This window comes from Harmonia axyridis, chromosome 7 (genome assembly GCF_914767665.1).
Source record: "Harmonia axyridis chromosome 7, icHarAxyr1.1, whole genome shotgun sequence".
Taxonomy (NCBI): Eukaryota; Metazoa; Arthropoda; class Insecta; order Coleoptera; family Coccinellidae; genus Harmonia; species Harmonia axyridis.
Window position 1 is genome coordinate 24,287,027 of NC_059507.1, and position 22,620 is coordinate 24,309,646.

Consider the following 22,620-nt stretch of genomic DNA (forward strand, 5'->3'; position numbering starts at 1 on the left):
ATATATGTTGCATGTTACATCATTTCATGAAGTTTTTTTTTGCTTGTTTTAATAAACATTCGGACAAAATAACCGCTCCTCCTTTATCATTATAAAGAAGGAGCGGTTATTTTGTCCGAATGTTTGTTACTTCCGAATTCTGAGCTGAAATATTCTGAAAGAATTATAACGTGCGATCTATGTTCGATTTGAAAAGGTGGTTGACATTTCTCATCCAAAAATAAAAATCTGCTGAAAAAAATTTTTGCTTCGTTACTTCAGGATTGTCATGATGTATTATCTGAATAAGGGTAAAATATTGAGTAGTAATTGCTACCTGTATGAAACAAAGGCAGTGAACTGTATTTGTTTGAATATAAATGATTTGAAATGGTGATGACCAAATTAATATTGTTCAAGATATCCTTTTGTAGCTCGCTGAATTATTCTTAGGTTGCTTCAATCAATCTTTGTTGATGCAATAAAGGCACTGGAATTGAGTTTACACATCCTCTACAAATTGATCAAGGAAACAGCTGAATATATACTATGCAGGTGGCCAGACGAAGCCAGTCTAAGGAACACATATCTGGACAAGCAAATTTTAATTCCTCGCAATGTGATGAGGCTACATAGAAGCCAATATGGTATACGACCCCTTTTGTTAAGCAGATTACAGAACAAAAGGTCAAACTGGACACAGTTCCTCAACTGAAGAAAATTTAAAAAGTTGTAAATTTTCTTTTATCGAAAAGACCATAGGAGTTTTCAGACCCTGGTTTGCAAAGCAAAATAGAAAAACATAGGCTAGATCAGGTAGAATGAGGAGATATTTTGATATTCTTTGATATATCGTCTTGAGTGGTTCATAACAAGACGTCTCTGAACATATACAGGGTGATCGAACGAAAATTTAACACCTCGATTTTCCCACTTTGAGATGAAAATGTGGAAAATAACTCGGACCGTCAATTTCTGATTCGAGGGGGAACAACTTATCTTCAACCCCTTAAGGGGGGTGAGCACAACCCCTTGATTTTGAAAAGGGATCAGCGGTGTTGCGGAAACTAATTTTGAAAATCGTATCGAGTACAATATGACTGAGATGCAAAGAATCCCTGGTGTGTGTACTGATTCGATTTTATTTTATTCTTTTTGAGATATTCCACCTGTTGCTTTGGTGTTCTGCTCACAAAAGATCTGAAAGGTGGCGCTCCTCAGAAATGTTCGAATTCCCGCTATCTATCTGACGCCATTTAAAAATGAAATAGTGATTTGGGACACTGCAAACTTTCACATTAAATTACAGTTCTTATCGAATTTTTAATGAAATGAATGAAATATATTGACAGACGGCGATTGGCCTATTCAGCGTATAGAAGATTTGCATAGAATATAAAATATTTTATTATTCTAAACTCAAAGGTCACGAAAGTCGAGAATCGCTAGAAAAAAAAGTCCAAAAAAGTATTAATTTCTTGTCCAAAAAAGAAGTCGGACCATGATTTTGATCAACATAATTCTATCGTGAATTTTTAAGAACGTTACATGTTTGTCAAAGTGATTGTAAAAATTCGTAGTGGGATCAAAATGGTGCATTCTGTACAATAAGGTGGGGAAATGATAAAATTATTCATTAGAAATAATGTCTCTGCTCGAACAACAGCGGCTTTATTTAAAGAACGACATCCTGGAAAAATGCATCCGCTGCTTACATTGTGGAACTGGTTTGCCAAATTTGACGATACTGGTTCAGTCGGAAACGAAAAGAGGGAGCATGAAAGAGATGAAGCGAGGGACGTTGCTGTCTTAGGTTGTGTAGCAATGGATCTGACCTTGAGTACTAGGAAATTGCCCAATGTATTTCACGCACAACAATCATGAGAATTCCGAAACAACATTCCCAAGACAAAGTCTATGACAATAAGTAAAGAACCAGTACTTTGCAAACTAGCAACTAGTTTTTGTTACTTGGGATGGTGAAAGTGAAACCGTTGAAGAAATGAAAATGCTTTCGGAAGTTGACCAGCAGTCTCGAGAAAGTATGGAAAATAGGCTGAACGCTGCCAAATGTGACACAACAGGAAGATTATGGGCAGGAACAATGGGAGTAGAAAAAATAAATGGTAATGTTAAACCAAACATGGGATCCTTCTATAGTTATTCAGACAGAAAACTGAAGAAACATATCAATAAAATTGGAATTTCAAATGACCTAGCTTGGAGTAAGGACAATAAGAGACTCTTCTATATAGATTCTATGAAAGGAACTGTTGATCAGCTCGACTTCGACATTACTAATGGGGAAATTTCAAATAAAAGAACACTATTTACCTTTGGCGAAAGTCAGAAGGGAGGCTTACCAGATGGCGATAGATGAGGATGAAAATTTGTGGGTAGCTTGCTTCAACGGATACCAAATTATCAAAATCGACTCAAAAAAAAACGCCAGAAACGCTCTTAGACACAATATCGCTACCAGCCAAAAAGGTTACTTCGGTAGCTTGGGAGGAGCCAATTCAGATGAACTTTATGTTACTTCCGCAAAATTTTTGGTAGATGGCGTTGTTCTGAATCCTCCAGATCATGGAAGTATTTACAAAATTTCTGGATTAGGTACCAAAGGGCTAACTATGTCGAATTTCAAAATTTGATGGAAAATTATTCAGTATATTTATCCATTGTCCCTCAATGAATTTTTTACATATCCTAAGTTTATCAATAAAGTTATTAATAAAGCAAGAGAAGTTGAAATGATAGAATATTACGAACTTCAGCTATCTAGGAATTAAAGCATCAAGTAGTAGAAACACCTGAGGGGGAAACACGCATAGAAGCTAACAAAGCCGCCAGAATATCCAAAAGTCTGCGCGACGTTATAAGGCCCAACAAATTCATGTCCACCTCAAGCAAGGTGCGTATAGCCGATTGCCGAAGCCAGAGCAGATATAAGCAGGACAAAATAACTTCTCCGAAAAACAGATATGAAAACCCTTGAACCCTGGAGTAACCATCTGGGACAGAAAACTGAGTTCTGACATTAGAATGACCTTCGATCAGATAGCAGAATGATGTAATTAGTACGGAGGAGAATACAAAAATTGAAGGCACATGTTGATAGAATGGAGGAGGGTTGGCTAGCAAAGAGAGCATTCAAGAAGAAGCCAAATACCAGAAGGCCAGCAGACAGACCTCCAAAGAGATGGACCGAATCATGAACATCAGAATCCCAAGATTGAGACTGAAGAGATTGGAAAATACAGGGCATGACCTAAATTAAGAGGTAGCGGAGATTTGAATGATTGTATTTCACAACTTTGATATCGTCCAATGCCATGGACAACCAGAATTGATCAATTTCTCTTTTTAAAACCCATCCGATATTTCCGTAAACCGCCATCTACCCATCAAAACACCCATTAAAAACAAATTTCCGATGATGCAACCTCATCCGAAGCGTAAAAAATTGCCCGATTCACTCAAGACGGACCGACCATACCGCCGTCCGAGCCTGCAGTCACATCCGATCTCCGGGTTCTCATTTCGCAAAGAGGCGCGCGGCCGACGTCGATTCCAACTTCGCAAATTGATATTGATGGCAAGAAAGCGGCCCCATAATTCACTCTGGAAACCCGATCCCCTTCTGTAGACAATATCGAAAGTCGAGTCGAAGCCGGTATCAATGCCATCTTTGTAGCATTGTTTGTTATTAATTACGGTATCGGTTCGGGGTGGGAGACGAGGGTGGGCCTCCCCTTCCTCCAGAGCAGCCTAGCGTCGGCCTAAATGGCCTCGGCGTTTAGCAGTGGCAGGAAGCGACCCGACGACAGGCTATATCGTTTTGATAAATGCGTGTGCTCTCTGTCTCTTTCTATCTCGGTAGGCCATTACGCTCAAGAATGCCGCCGGTTTGGATTGCGTACCGGGGTTCCGTGGGATGATTTGGTGCGTGATTGGGATAGTGGTGGTGTTTGTTGGACTGCCGAACTTATATTTGGGGGAGGTTTTTTTGGTTGGAGAAACCAGAAACAATTGCACTGGTTGAATAAGGAAATCAAACAACTTATGAAGCAACGTGATGATCAATTTAAAAAAGTAGTATTTACACAATGTAATAGTCAATGAGAAATTTATAAAAAATTAAGGAATAAGGTAACAACAAAATTAAGAATAGCAGAAAAAAAATATTATTATGATATAATAAAGAATAGTTCGAATCAAAATATTTGGAAAAATTTGAAAATGCTGTTTCCTAATAAAGTTAACGGTGTTATCAGTAACGTGAATTTCGAAAATAAAATTTTATCGGATGTTTCTGAGATCTCAGAAAAAATCAATGAATTCTTTGTGAATAGCATTGAAAGTATTGTGTCAAATGACATAAAAAAAAATTATAGCTCATTATATCTCTCGAAAATGGATGAGTACGCCGATTTTTTAGCATTTTCTAAGGTCACAATGAAAGAACTAAAGAGTTATATGATGAAATCAAAAATACTTGTGGCCCGGATGATATAACGACAAATATTTTTAAAGACGCATTTGATATTGTGGGAAATCGTTTTCTCGATATAGTTAATACGTCACTTGAGTACGGTGTTTTTCCAGAATCTTGGAAGATCTCTACGGTTATACCCATTGAAAAAGTATCCAATGCTAGAAACTGCGAGGAATTCAGAGGCATTCATACAATGCCAGTCTATGAAAAAGTTTTAGAATCGATAGTTAAAGATTAATTAATGAAATATTCGAATGAAAATAACGTTCTTATAGATAATCAGTCAGGTTTTAGGGCTAAACATTCTTGTGAAAGTACCATTGTTGATGTTTGTGATAGGTGGTTAAAAGGAATAGATAAGGGCAATATTGTTCTGGCAGCGTATTGATTTTAAAAGGGCTTTTGAGACAATTAATAGAGATCTGTTATCAAAAAAATTACAAAAAATTTGAAGGGTAACTAAAAAAGGGTAAAGGGTACTGTTTTTGCATGGTTCACGTCATATTTAACTGAAAGGTCACAAAAAGTGAAATTCAAACATAAAGTGTCTTCTGGTAAAAATACTGTACATGGTGTACCACAGGGAACAACGCTGGGACCGATATTGTTGATAACCAAGTATTACAGAAACTTAACTCAGTCAAGTATCTAGGAATTATACTCGATGAAAATCTGAATTTCCAACTTTATGCCGTTCATTTGACAAAAAAAATCGCACAAAAGATCCAATACGTCTCAAGGATAAGTAATGAAATTGACATGAAAACAAGATATCTTTTGTTTAGGTCAATCGTTTTGCCACATTTAGATTTTTGTACGTCTCTATTATTTAATTTGAAATCGAATATCATTACTAGACTACAAATAGTCCTGAATAGAGGCATGAGAATGGTTCTCAGATGTGGTAGAAGAACACCAATCAGGTCAATGTTAGAGGCACTAAATTTGATGACCGTCAGACAAATAATCTATTTCAAAATGTTAGATTTCATATACAAAATTGAACATAAAATGTTACCAGATTATTTATCTGAGAAAATTAGATATGTTTCTGAGGTACATCATGATACCAGAAATCAAAATAGATTTTTTGTTGATTCATTCAGCACTGATTTGACAATGGGTTCCACTCTGATTAGAAGTTTGATATATTATAATAAATTGCCTAAGATGTTGAGGAACTGCAACAAATATGTAACCTTCAGGCTTGTTGATATCTTATGTTAAGGAGCAGTATTTTTGAGAAAAGTTTGTTAATTTTATTATGAAGTTATAACTAGTAATTTTTACTAAATAAAGGAATATTATTATTATTATTGCTTGATGTTTTCTTCCGGTATGTCAAAAATTGTCGAGTTATCTAAATCGTTATATCTTGATGTTGAAACTTTAAACTTCGTCGCAAAATCTCTGTCACTAATGTCAGCTACTCAACATGTTACCAAAAAGTAGCATAAAATAAATTCGTTACCAAAGATGGCGATCGATACGTAGCGGAAACTGATGGAATGCGTTCAGCAGAGTATTCACAACTGTTGAGCCTGCTGAACGCGCCAATTTTCACCTAACTTATCTATGATCAAAGTCATTTTGTCAGATCCAATCTATGATTGAATCAACATACTTTTTATTTTTCCCAGCAACGAACTCACAAGTTGCTTGAAAATAATTAGTAGATCTGGATTGCATCTATAGTTCAGAAATTTATGAAGAAAATAACTTTCGATTGACCATATTTAGTCGAATTTCGAAGCCTCCCTGCGAATTTCGAGTTTCCAGGTCCTGCCGTTCAAAAGTTTTCGTGTTTAAGCATTATCGCACAAAATTCGGAAAATGCAGATATTGTGATGAAATAATAGAGTGATATGTTCTGTTTTGTTCGCTTATGACCGCACAAAATAGTTATATGCTAGAAATTCAACAATGAAAGTGGAGTTTAATTACGGTAATTATCTATAATAAAATTACTATTGTTTGAGGTTACACCGCAGAAACTCAATTAATTAATTTTATCAATTTTTGGGCACAGGTACATAAATTGTTTCTCAGCAGAATTTCTCTTGATTCCATATTTGCTTATTTCTGTTTCATCAACATTGACAGATTCCCCGCTGCTGAATACTTTACAGAATTTTTATGGTTACCTATAGTTTTCAGCCTTTCAAATGAAATCTTAGCTTGATCTTTATACATTCATCCAATGCATATATTATTTCAGTGATTTTATTCATCAAACAATATAGAAACAACTTCAATTTTTAGTTTGGTGGCCAATCAGCAAAAACCACAAACAGAATAATTTCAAGTAGTTGTTATTTTTCGCATCACACCAAGAATTCACAGTCCTAGTGTCAAGTGAAGATTTGAATGATGATCTCATTTTAAAAATATTCATATTCAACGTACCTACACTTGGAATTTTTTTGTTTTACCTCGAATATTTTATTGAATTTTATGAACACGTCAGCCTCAATCGATGTAAAACTTGTCTGAAGTATTGATCAGACTTTTCTCAATTACCTGCTTGACTCTCCAAATAGAGATTGCAAGGTTGAGCCATCAACAACGTTAGTTCTAGCAGAATAAATTATATTCTAGGGGTGGCCTGCGAAACGTACAACGAGATTGGAGTTGTCGGCGAAAGGCCATTAACCAAGCTTAAATTAGTGTGATTATGGCAAGAAATTGAAGCTGAATATTCTCCTCGTTGGAACACTGGACAGGTCATGATGGATCTCTAGTTAAAGACCTCGGATATTCATCTATAGATATAACCACATGCTTTACTCAAATAACGATATAATTGGGAGAATATATCCAAAGAAAATTACTCCGCAACCCCACTTTCTGGTGTAACCTGAAAATTTTTGTGTCCATTTAATTGAAAAATTTTGCTATGACTGCGGTATATTTTGAAAAACATACTCTTCGGAAGATATTCTAAAAGTTGTGATTTATCAACCACGCTGAAAATGAAAAGTTCAACAAGGTTATTTCAATATTCAATGATGAAATCATTACCGAATATCAAAAATAAGATGAAAAACGCACACCAAGAAGACTTTTTTTCGGCGAACTTGGCACATACAGTAGTCTGAATTATCTTGAGGAGTTCGAACCGACTGATTATTTTCAACTGAAAAAGTCTCATCAAGATTATTCACTTCTCATAAGATCTGCTCATATTCCTGCAAATTTTCATTGAAAATCTAACTGGACCTCATTTCTCATTTAAATTATTGATCTGAGCGATAACTATTGATGAAACTTGCACAAACAAAAACGATAGTCTGAATTATCTTAAGGAGTTCGAACTGACTGATCCTTTTCAACTGAGAAAGTCTCATCAAGTTTTATCTCTCATAAGATCTGCTCATATTCTTGCAAATTTTTTTTTAAATCTAACTGCAACTCATTTCAATCATATTGATATGAGCGATAACTATTGATGAAACTGTTTCAGCTGAAAATATGCGGTCAGTTCGAACTGTAAAAGATAATTCAGACTATCTTTCTGTTCGCTCACGTGGTCTCCATTTTATTTGATCAAAATGAATGTTTCCGAATATATTGATATTATTAGAATATTAGGACCTATTAATTATATTAACTCAATACTCAACTCAAAAGTTGGTTATTTTATTCCTTTGAAGCTCTATGCGTGGAAAGTATACTGTCAGACCCCATACAAAACATGAAATGCCAAGCATTTTGCATACTATTCATACACACAACATGTCTCAACAAAACAGAGGCTATCTGACAGGCAAAAAAAATACACTTAAATTGACTTTTCTTTAAGGTCATTTTTTTCAAATTGCAGTGTACTTCGGACCTCCAGTAGAGTGATCCGTGGATTTTCCGCCAATTCAATAAAAAAATCGTACAAATATCTCGAACGGACTTGAAGATATGATCATTTTTTTAACCCATTATATCCATAAAATTTGTCGAAAAAAGTAGCCTAGGTCAAAAATTACCAAAGATGAATTACATATGACAAGTGGGATATTTTGAAATCAGAATTTAATGGAGATTATGATTATGATATAAAAATAAGACATTTTCATTTGAAAAGTTGACTTCCAGTAGGTTAACTTTATACAAAAAAGTGCGTGAAAAGTTCAGTGGTAATTCCTGCTGGACATCTAGAGGAAATATTTTTGTCATCGTTGAAAACTCAATTAAAAGAATTAAATCAGAAACAGATTTGAACAGTATGTAAGTTCAATAACAAATTAACTATTATTATTGTTGTAGTTCGGGGTTTTATGCCTTAGCTGTTAGACTCTTGCTCTACTTCATATCATAATTGTTTTTTTTTTCTACTTTTAATATCCTCAATTATATTTATTGTTTTCTATTTCATAAATCGTTATCTTTCTACAAGCCCTTATATCACCCATTGTTCAAGAGTATTTGTTTGATCAACCTTTATATCTTTTTATTCATAATAGTGTGTACTTTTATAATACATACTTCAATTCATTTATTGTTGATTATGTAAACATTACTCCAATATCTGTTCATCATTCATTCCCTTCAAATTGATAACGATAAAATAGATTAAAATGCAAAATTCAAATTTTCAATCTTTAAATATTGCTCATATGAATGTTCGTTCGTTGGTTCTACATTTCAGTGATATTAAAGATGTATTGATTGAGCGGAGGTTTGACATACTTGGCTTAACAGAAACTTGGCTGAATGAACGAATATTGAGCGAAAACTTATTAATAGACGGTTTTCATTTTGTTCGTGTCGATAGAGGTAGTCGTGGAGGAGGGGTTGGTGTTTATATTAAAAATACTATAGAGTTCAGCATATTAAAAAATACGGGTGGAAGTGAACAAATATGGCTGCTTTTAAGGGTAGGATGTGTTAGAGTTGCGTTCTCAGTTATATATAGGCCACCATTTTGTGATTGTAAATTATTTCTTGATAATTTTGAAACGACAATGGTAGAGATAATTCCAACGGTTGAATATGTTTTTTGTGTGGGAGATTTCAATATGAACTACCTCAATAAGTCCACTACTGAAATGAAACTATTTTTAGAAATTTTGGAGAGCTTCGGCTTGAAACAGATAGTCAATGAACCTACTAGAACAACTTCGAATACATCAACGTTAATTGATTACATCTTAACAAACAACACTGACTTGATTGTTAATACAGGGGTTATCCCAGTTCCGGAAATAAGTGATCATGATTTAGTTCATTGCGTTATTAATCTGAAAGTCGAAAAAACAGGACCCATTTTCAAAACTTCCAGGGATTTCAAACATTTAGATTATGATAGATTTAAAACGGATCTCATTTCTATACCTTGGAATAACATATACGATAAACCGACAGTTGATGAAAAAGTGGAATTTTTGACATCGAATATAATAGCTCTGTTAGACTTGCACGCACCTTTCAAAACATATAAAATTTCTAAAAAATATGCACCGTGGCTCACAGATACTTTGAGAGATATAATTCATACAAGAAACCGGGCATTATCTAAATTTAAAAAGACGAGGCAAGCTAATGATTGGAATACTTACAAAAATCTCAGGAATATAGTTACTCAGGCGGTTAAAAAAGAAAAAAATAATTACTATAACCGATATCTTTATAGTCATAACTCTTGTGGAACGCCTTGGATAGGTCTGAGGGAGATGGGTTTCAAAAAACGCAGGAGTGTAAATTTGCCCAAAAATAACGATAATATTGAAAATATAAACAGTCATTTTTTGAACTCTGTACCTGACTTACTACCTGATAATGAACTTATAAATTTTTACTCTGATATAAAAAATCGTGTTAATGATGATAACTTTAGCTTCAAAACTGTAGATGAAATCCAGGTGCTCACAATTATAAGATCCATAAAGAGTAAAGCAGTTGGTCATGATGGTATAAATATTCTTACTTTACAGTTGTGTGTTCCCCATATTCTTCCTCATATAACACATATTATGAACACTTGTATAAAAAATTCCCTTTTCCCAAAACAATGGAAGAAAGCGTTAGTCCTTCCCGTGCCAAAAAATACTGATCCAAAGGACTTGAATGACTTACGACCTATCAGTATATTACCAACCTTGTCCAAAATATTAGAAAAAATCATCAGTGGGCAACTTTGGTTACATTTGAATCGTAACAATATTATTCCACCTGTACAATCAGGGTATAGAGAGAATCATAGTTGCACCACTGCTCTCTTGCAGATAACTGATGATATACTCAGAGCCTCAGATCAGGGCAAATTAACTATCCTTACTTTACTGGACTATTCTAAGGCTTTCGATAGTCTCAATTACCAAATGTTCGAGGCTATATCATTTCACATTGGTCTCTCCGAAAATGCAGTGTTGTTCCTCCACTCTTTCCTCGCCAACCGCCTTCAGGCAGTTTTTCATAACAACAAACTATCCAATTTTTTGAATATTTTTAGGGGTGTTCCACAGGGTTCAATTTTGGGACCGATTTTATTCATCATTTATGTCTCCCAATTCATTAGATTTGTCATTTCTTGCTCGGCACACTATTACGCTGATGATGGACAGTTTTATATATCGTTTCACCCTGATGAAGTCAATCAGGCTGTTGCTGCATTAAACTATGATTTGAACACAATACTCGATATATCTAGAAAACATTGTTTGCAGCTCAACGCTAGGAAAACTCTTGCTATGGTTTTCGGAAGAAAAATTGACAGATTGAGGTTTGAGGCTTGTAACGTGATGGTGACAATAGGTAATGAACATATAAAATTCTCTAAGAAGGTTAAAAACCTGGGTGTGTGGATTGATCAGGATTTGAGATTCACTGATCATGTTACTGCCTGCTTACAAAGAGCATACGGTATGTTGAGATTGATCTATCAAAACCGTGAATTTTTAAACGTTGAACTTAGAAAACTACTGTGCGATTCATTCGTTCTATCACATTTAAATTATGCTGATGCTGTCTACAATCCTTGTTTGAATGCCTACGATAAACAAAGAATACAAAAATTGCAAAATTCATGCCTACGTCTGATATTTGGTATAAAGAAATATGAAAGAATCAGTTACACACTTCGCATCGTCAACTGGCTCAACATGAAGAATAGAAGACTTTTGCACTCTATTGCTTTGTTCATGAAAATTATCAACACTAAGACCCCTCCGTACCTATACAATAAAATTACATATCGTTCGGACGTCCATAATTTGAACATTCGTTTCAGGGGCACCTTGACGCCACCTATTTATTTCAGTGAATCATTCAAACGATCATTTTCATATAACATAGCGCAATGTGTTAACGGCCTACCAATGGATGTCAGAGCTATTACTAATAAACGCCTTTTCAGAATTTCACTATTCAACTTGTTATATGATGAACAGATGGGGGTTTTGACAGGGTAGATATGATTTTTTTTTATATGGTAGATTTATGAAATGATATATATGTATATATTTTTTTTCTTTAATTTGCATATCTACAAATGAGATTTCATTTGTTTTTTTTTTGATAGTTGGTTTTTTGTTGTTGTTTTGGGTGGATTTTGCATCGGCAATGCTGTGGATCAAAGGTTGGATTGAACAGGGCACTTCTTGAGTGAATGAATCTCGCCTTTTCCTAGCTTGTTTTTTTTTTCTGTGATATGATATTTGTAAACTGTAACTGAAGGAATAAAGACCTTTATTATTATTAAAATGGGTAGTATCGTTTTTCATCACTTTCAGACCCGCTTGTAGAGTCAAAAATTATTTGAGCCTATACAATTCCGTCAAAATATTGGTCATTTTCCTAGCCCAAGAGTTATTGAATGATCGAGCACTGATCATATTGTATTTGAAGCAATTATCTCATCAGAAAATCCAAGAGAAACTGCAAAATTCTTCATTCAACCTGAATTCAGTTTCTGATGGAAATTAAAAAAAGGAATTGAGGAGCCAGGAGAAATTTTCCTGGCAAACCATTAAAACTTTGCACATAGTTGCCCCATCCCTACGCCAAAATAATTAAGATACTTCCCCCAACCGTTACTGTGTGTATATTAACACGTGTTTCCCGATCTTAAGCAATAACGATTTCATCAAAATTGCATCAGATCAAGCGAATAACTCCGATATTGACACAACGTACCTAATCTCAACGTAACTTCGCAAAACTGCACTTAGACGCTTCCACAAACATAATCTCCAGACTGAGCTCTAGATACCTGCTTCCGAAGACGTTATTTAGGATGGTTTGAGAAAACGAAATAACATACGAATGCAAATATTTAAGCCCGTATGTTGTTCGCGTATCAAGATTGTGCATTTATTTGCATAATAACAAGAAACTCAGCTTTCACGTAGGCAAGAACTCCGAGGGAGATTCATTTTCGAATGCATGTTTCATAGGAGTGCGGTGCATTTAGACCTGGAATTGAATTTTCATGTTTCTTCCATTCTGAACCATGCGAGTTTCTTTCGTTCGTTGTGCGGTAAGTTTTTCGATCGGGTCGAGGCTTTGTGAATAAATTTCGAGTTAATATTTCGAATGCATATGAAAATAGGTTGGAGAATGATGAACTGTCACACGTTTTAGATTAATATTCTAGGTTTATGACTAATGAACTGTTAGAGATTGAGATTTGCGTGGGATTCTTGGAGCTGGCTTGAAAACCGCTGCCAATTTAAATTTGTTTTTCTTTGCAAATTTAACAGTTTACTCAATAACCAGCAATTTTTTCTTGAAAATTCGACATTATTTGTCGACATAGTATCCTTCAGGGGTCCTCTAACGCTCTTCTAAATTTTTGATACCATTTTTGTACTTTGTAGATTCATCTTTGCTTTTTAAATAGGCTTCAACCTCGACAAGCACTTCTTCATTAGCGCTAAATTTCTTCGTCTGGAGCATCAGAAATAATCGGAAGTAATTACATCGTTTGTAAAGGAAATAGAGATGATATCAACAATTATAGACCAATTTGTTTAGTGTCCGTTTCTTCTAAAATTTTTTGTGGAAACTTTTGTGTTCTCAATTACTGCAATATTTTGAAAGAAATAAATTATTTTGTGCTGAACAGTTTGGCTTTAGAAAGGAAAGGAGTACGGCTGACGCTGTCATGGATTTTGGGAGTTACACTGTAGTGTACTTTGAAAGCGGCAGGTTCTCCCTATCTTTCTTCCTTGATCTGTCGAGGACTTTCGATTTTGTGACTCGCTTGATTCTTTTGGGGCAGTTGGGAGCCTACGGATGCTCAGCAGACAGTTGTGAATTGGTAAGTGCTTATTTGTCTGATAGATATCAGGCTGTTTATGTTTATGAGAAATGGTCAAATTGGACGATGGTGGAACTCGGCGTTCCATAAGGGTCAGTTCTGGGACCTCTCCTCTCTTTCATTTTCATCAATGATCTTCCATCTCATCCCAACGGCTTTAAGGTCAAACTATTTGCAGACGATACAACTGTCTCCTTTGCATCTAGGAGTCTTTCTTCCTTCTTGGAGGATGGAGTGGCGCAGTCGGATGCCCTCTATTGGTAAAAAACTGTTAAGAGGCTTCTCACGCTACGGTACGTTAATGTTGAGAACTTGTTGGGGGATATAGAATTTTTGGGGGTCGCATTTGACTGGTAGTTACGCTGGGTTATCTACGTTAATCAGCTTGCGAAGAAGCTGTATAAGAGTGTTTTTCTGTTTGGAAATATTATGTCGCATCGCTTGTCAACGGGTATCCCAAGGGTGGGCCTATTTTGCACAAAATCAAATCTTAAATGTGGAGTAACTACTCCTATCGCCAAAGAATGTTCGCGTTGCAAAGGAGAGCTCTCAGGATAGTTTCTGCAGCAGGTTATCGCGATGATTGAAAGCCTTCCCTCCCTTTATATATTCCGGAGGTGTTGATATTTACGCACAAGAATAGGGGTGATTTCGATATTATCGGGTCTAATCATGATTATTGTACGCGAGGAAGACATTAATTTAGAAATGAAAGATGTCGTTTAAGTAAAACTCAAAGTGATGCTTCCTATGTGGGCATAAATCTTCTTAATGGAACCCTTCGTCTATTCAGGGTATGCCATCAGATGATTTCAAGCAAAAAATTAAGAGTCTGCTGCTTCAATGTGCTTTTTATAGTATTGATGAGTGTTTGAATTGTGATTCAAGAGCAGTTTGGTCTCGCTGTTAGCTGATTTTTATTCCATTGTGTTTGGGTTCAATCAAATATTTATGTTTTTGTGGAATTCCTGACAAATGCAAACAATTATGAATTGTAAGGCATGATACTAGTAAATATATTCTTTTGATGTCTGCAAAGAGCTCACTGGAGGCCAGATTTCGAGAATTAGTTGGTTCTCATCCATTTCCAACAAGGAGCACTCTCTGGGTGGATTAGAATTTTATCTTTTGCATGTGATCAGGACTAAGCAAAAAACACAACTGCTAAGCTGTTCTGCAATTCGGTTATTAAAAGTAAAAAAATATAATAACAGCAGTCTCTCTGCTCTGAAGCAGGTTTCAGCCAGTATCGTCGGCTACAATGTTGATATGGGTAACTTTGTTCCTTTTTGAATTCGAGTGTATTCACGATACACAAGACGAAAAAACCATCAACTCTGAATAAAATACAGGCCAAGTCATGACATCCATGAAGATGAAATTGATGGTCTAGTTGAAGGATTTTACTGCACATGTAAAAGAGGAGACCAGACGTTAGGAACCTGCGCTCATATTGCAAGCATTTTATGATTTCTGGGATACGCGCATCATCACCTGAACTCGAAGTACCTGAGCAAAACTTTGCTGGAAAATATTCGAGATGAGATCTCACGAAACACATTGCAAGACCTTAAGTTGGTGTCAATAATAAATGATTATAAAGGAACAAAGTTCACTTCATTAATTTTGCAGCTGGTGATGTTGGGTGAATCCTGATACAGAGTAAAGATATCCACTGGATTGTGCGCCATTCAAGAATAGTGTTTTTATATTCTTTTGCCTTCAATGTTCCAATGAAAATAGCGAAATAATAAACTGATAATGAGAAAAATATTGTATGAGCAAAACAGCTCAGCAGATACGTTTTCTGGTTATTCATGTAATTCATAAGATGAGACAATCCATACCCTTTAAAATTAATAAACCTTAACAATCAATGATGAATAGTTCTTTCAACTGCAAAGTAGCGAAAACACTATTCAAATATGTAGCCTGGTTTAAAAGTTATGATAATATTACATTTCTTCACATTAAATTACTTTTATTGTTTTCTACTTTGAACCCCAATAAATTGAGAACCAGCGTTGACTAGAGTCTTCTGATCTACATATAATGTTGTATGATGGGCATTTCTTATTTTTTTCATGCCGCTGGGCTGGTGTTAGGTAGAATGATAGAATGATTCTCGTCATATCTTAGCGTTGAATTCCTTCGACGCATAACATGTTATTGTTGCGAGGAAAGGATTAAGACTCAAAAGACCACTCTTTCTGCTCAGGGCTCTATCGTTTCTCAGTACAATTGATTGTGATGAATACTTGTTGTGTTGCATTTTTCTGAGAAGTATTTGTGTAGGTTGTTGCAATTAGTATTTTGTAAAGAAAGTTGCGTCACGGTCTTTTCTGACATCTGGACAGGAAACGCAGGCGGTAGGCCGTAACAGAGTGTGGTGCATGCATGGCTTTTTTTTGGGTAGTCTCTTCTTGGTACTTGTGGCTTGTAGTTTGGCTTGAAGGATTTCTTGGTAATCCTGGATGGGGCTTGGCTTCTTCTCAAGTAGGCTCGTAGTACCTTTCGGGATTGAATTCTCAAAAGACGTTTCTGCTTTCTTCGGCAGGTTGTAAATCCATAGAAGTAGGAGTGCAGAATTAGAAAGCGTGTAACGCTCTTGAATTCAGAAAGATTGCAGATCCACTACAATCGAAGTGAAACACGCGGTGGTGTTTGAATATTTTATTGTGTACAACAGAATATATTGTGTCGGTCACCTGGAGTTTGCTGGAATAGGCGAATTCGGCATGTTGAATGTTCTAAAAATGATTCTAGTGTTTTCTATCCAATATCTACCAAATATATACGTTCAATATGAATTATACATTCGAATGAAATGAAGAGAGGCTACGGTACAAAGTTCTTGTTTAAAATCACTCAAAAACCTCGAAACTCTAACCGAATTACAGTTTTCGTGTTTTAATTACTGATAATCCCTTGATAAAACCCAGAGGATCATTACTACCAACAACGAACGCGCGAAAGAACCGCAATGCTTCTCATCCCCACCCCGTCCCAAATCCCCGAAACTAATCACAGTAGAACAATATATTAAACAATAATCGCCGCAAAAACGGAAGCTGCGAAGAGACCGGAGAGAGAGAGCCCGGCAGACTATCAACGCCGTTCCCACCCCCTCCCTACCAGCGCCGCGGCGCCGCTTCCGCTGAATTACGATGTTTTATTTAATTTGAATGGTCGCGATAATTAAAATCGAGCGTCGTATTTCAGGAAACGGAACCATAAATCGCGACGCCCGGAGCGTCGTTATCCGACGCAACTGGCGACGCTGCAGCGTCGTCTCTATATCGGCCAGTAAATCATGCTATTGCTGGATGTAGATAGCGGAGAGAGGAGCCCTGCGGCCCCGAGCCAATAAACAATCTCGACGCGGTGACGCGCGGGGTTCCGTCCGACGTCGGGAAGCTGCGGTTATCCGGGTTGGGGGACCAGGACGTCACGCGAAAAAGTTCGGGTCGCTTTCCGCGTGTTGTTCAGTTGAAGTGGAACTCCAACACAATGGGGTCTATCACTTTTGGTTTATTATTTCTGATCGTACGAAAAAAATGTGAAACACCGTCTGATATTTTCCGATTACCTTGTGGAATGTGTACAATTGGAAAATTGAATGAAAAAAGGCATGCAGTGAAGTCAGAAAATTGAAGATGGAACTGTTTAAGGACATATGCATTCTTAAAGGAATTAATGTAGGCTTGGTTAATCGATCGTCTAGAGGTATAATTCGATTACCTGGCCTTTTGTCTTTTTCTCCGTGACTTTGTTGGATTTGTAATAATTGAACTCTTTTGAATTATTTTCGTCTATTTACATAGCCACACTTATACAGTACAAACTCAGTATTGAGAAGGTCCTAATAACGTCCTAATTACAAGTTTCCCACTACGGAACAAAATTTCGTCTTTAACTCTTAATAACTCGAAACGTCTTCGATTATCACGTCTTTGTCGTACTTCAAGTTCTCGGTCGTCTCGTCTTTGATTTGTTCGCGACTCGTCTCAATCTAGTCCGCGAACCGTCTTTACGTCGTACGTCTTAAGTTGACCGACCGAACTTTTTCTGTCTCCCGTCTTAGACTTAACTTCGAACTTTACCCGTCTTCAGCTTAATTTGAACTGTGTGATTGGAACTTACTCTGTCTCGCATATCGACTTCCCTTCTTTCGGCTTGACCACACCCTTAGGGAAAGTACCATCCCCTAGTCCAAAAAGAGCTTTGCGTACCGCCCACAAAGATCTTCGCGGATTCCTGGAAATCGAATATTCTCGAAGGACTAGAACCTGATACACAGATGTGACACATCTGATACGACCGTATTGTCTTCGAACTTTCACAACCACCCTGTAAATCTCTTCAAGATTTACAACACTTGACATATCTTCGACACCTCGAAGAATAACACATCCTTTTTACATTATATGTACAATAACAATTCGTTCCCTGTAAATTCATTGAAACTGTCATGCCCCCGAAACTCGAAGAAACTAATAGGTCTCCAAGCATCCGGTTGACCATCTCAATTATTTACAGGGAACAATAACTGGATCCTACATTAATATGATATGATTTACTAAATAACTTAGTTCCATTTAAAACAGCATGCCTTCGACTCTTTAAAAAACTAATGAATCATCTCTTAAGGGCGAAGAACAATAGAAATTCGTTCTATATGAATTGATTGGAAACATCTCGATGCTTCAAGGAATTGATCTTCAAGCATACGGGTGACCATATGTCAACTATTGTAAATGAAAGATCTTAAGTATAAGGTGTACAACTTTACTTCCGTCGTTTTGCAATAGATGGCTGAGGCGGTAAGTGATAGTCGAAATAAATGGATCGTAGATGTCATAAAATGAGCTAAGGTATTTTTAAACATAACGTCATCGAAATATTGGTCAATTTGTGTCTGCATGATAAAGTTATATTCTCGATTAAACATGTCAGCTTACGAGCCAAATTCTCGTCATTTGCCAGAAGTTTAAATTTTCTGATTCAACTTTAAGGAATCTGCAGTTGAGGCTCATCTACTGCTCTCAAATACCTATGGTGAGGCCATTATTAGTGAAAAAACGTGCTGAGAGTGGTTTCAACGCTTCAAGAACAGTGATTTTGACGTCGAAGACCAGCATGGCGGAATTGACAGGATCATTGGGAGTGACGCAACGAGTCATTTCAAAATGCCTGAAAGTCATGGGAATGATTCAGAAACAAGGAAAGTGGGTGCCGTACGAGTTGAAGCCTGTGTTTGTTTGTTTGTCAACAGCTGCTTTCAAGGCGAAGACGAAAGAGATTTCTGCATCACATTGTAACTGAAGACTACAAATGGATTCATTACGATAATTCTAAGTGTAGAAAATCATGGGGATATCCCGGCTATGCTTCCACGTCGACGGCCAAACTGCATATTCACGATTCCAAGGTCATGCTCAGTATTTGGTGGAATCAAACCGGAGTAGTGTATTGAGATATGTTAAAACCGACTGAAACAATCACAGGCGATCGTTATTGAACGCAATTAATACATTCAAGCCGAGCATTAGAAGACAAATGGCCGCAATACATCGAGAGACATGATAAAGTGATTTTACAATGCTAGATCCAACGTTGAATGTTGAAATGAGAAGTCCAACCCACCCGCCGTATTCTCCAGACATTGCTTCCTCGGACTATCACTTGTTTCGATCAATGACACTCCGCCTGGTTGACCAGCACTTCTGGTCTTACGAAGAAGTAAAAAATTGGATCGATTCGTCGATCGCTTCAAAAGATGACCAGTTGTTGCAACGCGGGATTCGTACGCTGTCCGAAAGATGGAAGAAAGTAGTAGCCAGCGATGCACAATACTTTGAATCATGAATGTCTAACTAGTTTTTCACGAGAAAGCATGGAATTTTGGGAAAAACGGCGGAAGCAAAGTTGTGCGCCTATGTAATAATACCATATAATCATGAACTCTGTGCGAATCTGAGATATTCTTGCACGATTAGCTACAGAATTAGAGAGAATAGTTATTTATAATACAAGTGCAGAAGGCATTGATATTCTTCCACGAGTTCAAAATTCAAAAACGAGCCACGAAGTGGCGAGTTTTGGAATGAACGAGTGGTAGAATGAGCCTTCTGTACGAGTATTATACATTATTTTCTCTAATCCATTGCATTTTCATTGAAATTAATGAAATATTCCCATAAATATAATTTAGTGATTTTTGCATTGAAAAATGTTGGTTGGCAGAACTGATTTCTTTAAGGCAAATTGATGAATTGACAGATAAAGCCGTGGCGGAAAGTTCGGAGTACCAACATAGAATAATAAAATATAACCATGAAAACTGTGCGTTTCTGATATATTCTCGCACGATTTTGTTCTACAAGATGTGGAAGAATGAACGGAATAACCACAGAATCAGAGAATAGTTTATTCTAAAACAAGTTCCTATTCCAATACGAATGCGATCTGAGTGTTGGAATTCCTTGTGCAACGAGTATTATCTCTATTTCAGTCAAGTTTGATGAAATATTGTCGAAATTCGATGCAAAATTTAGATTATACATCCTAGTGACATTTGTATTGTATCTTGGCAGTTGATGTGACTGTTACGAAAATTGACAGATTACGGAATTTGAATATGAATCGTACGTTTCGAAATTGGAAATAATTTACTATTACGCATTGAATTAGTGAATTTTGTCTGACGAAATCGATTAAACACCGCCAGAATCAAGAGAAATTGCGAATAATGTTGCAAATCATTTTATTAAATCCAAATTATATTATAATGAAAACTTAAAAACGTCTGTTGAAATTTGATAGGATTGGAAGATAGTATAGAAAACCAAAAAACGAAAAATATATCTGAAAACGATGTTGTAGGTAGCAGCACTGTTTTTAGAACTGTAATGAATTCATTACTATACTAAAATAGAGAAAAAATAATTTGTTATCATCTAACACCTGAACTCAACGTTGCCAAATAGTGCAGGTCGTATCATACACCCAGAAATTCCATAAAAATCGTTGAAAGGTAATCCGACGCTCCGTTTCTGCAGCTCCGGCGATCGTACAACATCCGCCGCAACGTCAAACTCCAAAACCCGTCATTTCCTCCCCGGGCGTCGTTTTTCACCGTCGTCGGCCGTAAATACGGCCCGGAAAAGTCGTCCTTAAGTGTTTACCGAACCGTGCCGCCGCAACTGCGACTCATGTAAAAACATATATCGCTCTATCTGGACGCTCATCTCTACGCGAAAGTGAAAAGTGCCACGGCCGCGTCGCAGTAAGCCTTGATTCATGGCCGCCTCCGTTCGTATCCTGTTGATTTCAATTGGGCCGCCACCGGAGCCGCGGTTACCCCGGAACCCGGAGGAGAGGAGATATCCCGATCCGGGTTTCTTTCCGATATCGGGAATTGCCTGGAACGGTAGGGATAGGGGATGTGATTAACGGATGCTGGAAGTTCTTGGTTTTTTGGGGTGACGTTTGTTTCTGTTTTGTTTCGAGTCGATTTGGGAATGAGCCCAGTGTTAACGCTGGTTTCAAACCCGAAACAATTTAATGGACTCTTTGTTTTGGGTATAAGAAGATGCCTTGAATAGTTGAAACAAACACTGGACGTTACACGAAATTTATATTGCAATAACAAATAAATAATAATACAAAAAAATAGTTTAACCGAATGTTAGGAGAAATACCTGAAATATAAACAGGGTAATGCTAGAACCATACTGGGATCATTCTACGCAAAGTTTCGTTTTGAGTTTTATGAATTTCAAAAAAATAAAAAAAAAATAATGACAAAATCAGACAAGTTTTTGTAATTGAGTGAGAATTTTCGGAAAAATGAAAAAATAGATTCCAGAGGATTGCAGAGTTGTGGCGCCATTGTTTTCTTTTGAAACGTTGTTCCCTTTTACTCAGTTCTTCAATAGGTCTTAAAATTTTGTGTTCCTTTTTCTTCAAATATTGATCCCGTTCCTTTTGTCATAGTTTTTTTCTTCCATCTGGATCCGCATTCAATCTCTCATACCTTTTTTTAGCTTCCCTTTTCCGGATTAATTTTTCTTATCTTGTCAAAGGCATATGACCCTAAAAGTGAATTTGATTTGCTTCAATAAAATAATAAGAAGATTTTAAGCTTCAAAATTCAGTTGAAACTGATGTCCATCGTTCCTCTGGCACCTTGTTTGCCAGAGGAATCACGATTTTGAATGAAATATTCGATGAATCCGACCATATTAAATGTAAATATATTAAACTAGTTATTCTTTAGGATTGCTCTTGAATTACTTATAATGATTAATCATTCATCAGAAAAAAAAAACAAATATAACTTTACGAAATATAGTTACCAGAGGAATGACTCTGCAGTTTGTGACAAGTATTTTTTGATGACAAAAGGCCAAATAACCAATGGTACATGAAAAAGATTAACAAAAAAAGAATACTGCACGTGCTAATCTTGAAATGCAAAATGTCTACTTCTGAAACGTTAGCTTATAGCTTCATCTGTAATGTCGTTTATGTAATTTTCTAGTGAGGCCAGAAGAATGACTAGCTAGGAGGGTTACATGATATATTGGTGAATTTTTCCAAAGGAATGAATTAGAATGAAAATAAACAAGAAGAAAGTTATGGGAATCATGTAGGAAGAGGAAGAGCTACGGATACAGATAGATGGAGAAGCAATTGAACAAGTACAACCATTCACATATCTCGGGAGTCGGGACATATTGACAACAATAGAAAACAAGAACTTGACATAGAAAATAGAATCGACAAAGCAGGTAAATTATATCATGCATTGAATAGGAAATTCTTGAGGAAGAAGGAAATTAACACGAGAGCAAAGATGACAGTTTAGAGGACAATATTCAGAACT

General features: G+C 36.4%; 2 protein-coding genes across 2 annotated transcripts in view; one reads left to right on the top strand and one right to left on the bottom strand.

Moving 5' to 3' along the window:
• The window catches only part of LOC123683792 (carbonic anhydrase-related protein 10-like), a 315,162-nt gene that overhangs the window by 83,671 nt on the left and 208,871 nt on the right, over positions 1-22,620 (bottom strand). The window lies entirely within an intron of this gene.
• LOC123683793 (regucalcin-like) lies at positions 1,823-2,714 on the top strand. The gene is given in 4 exon segments (XM_045622686.1): positions 1,823-2,349; positions 2,351-2,417; positions 2,419-2,479; positions 2,482-2,714. Coding segments are annotated over 4 exon segments (648 nt in total). The 5' UTR covers positions 1,823-1,981; the 3' UTR covers positions 2,634-2,714.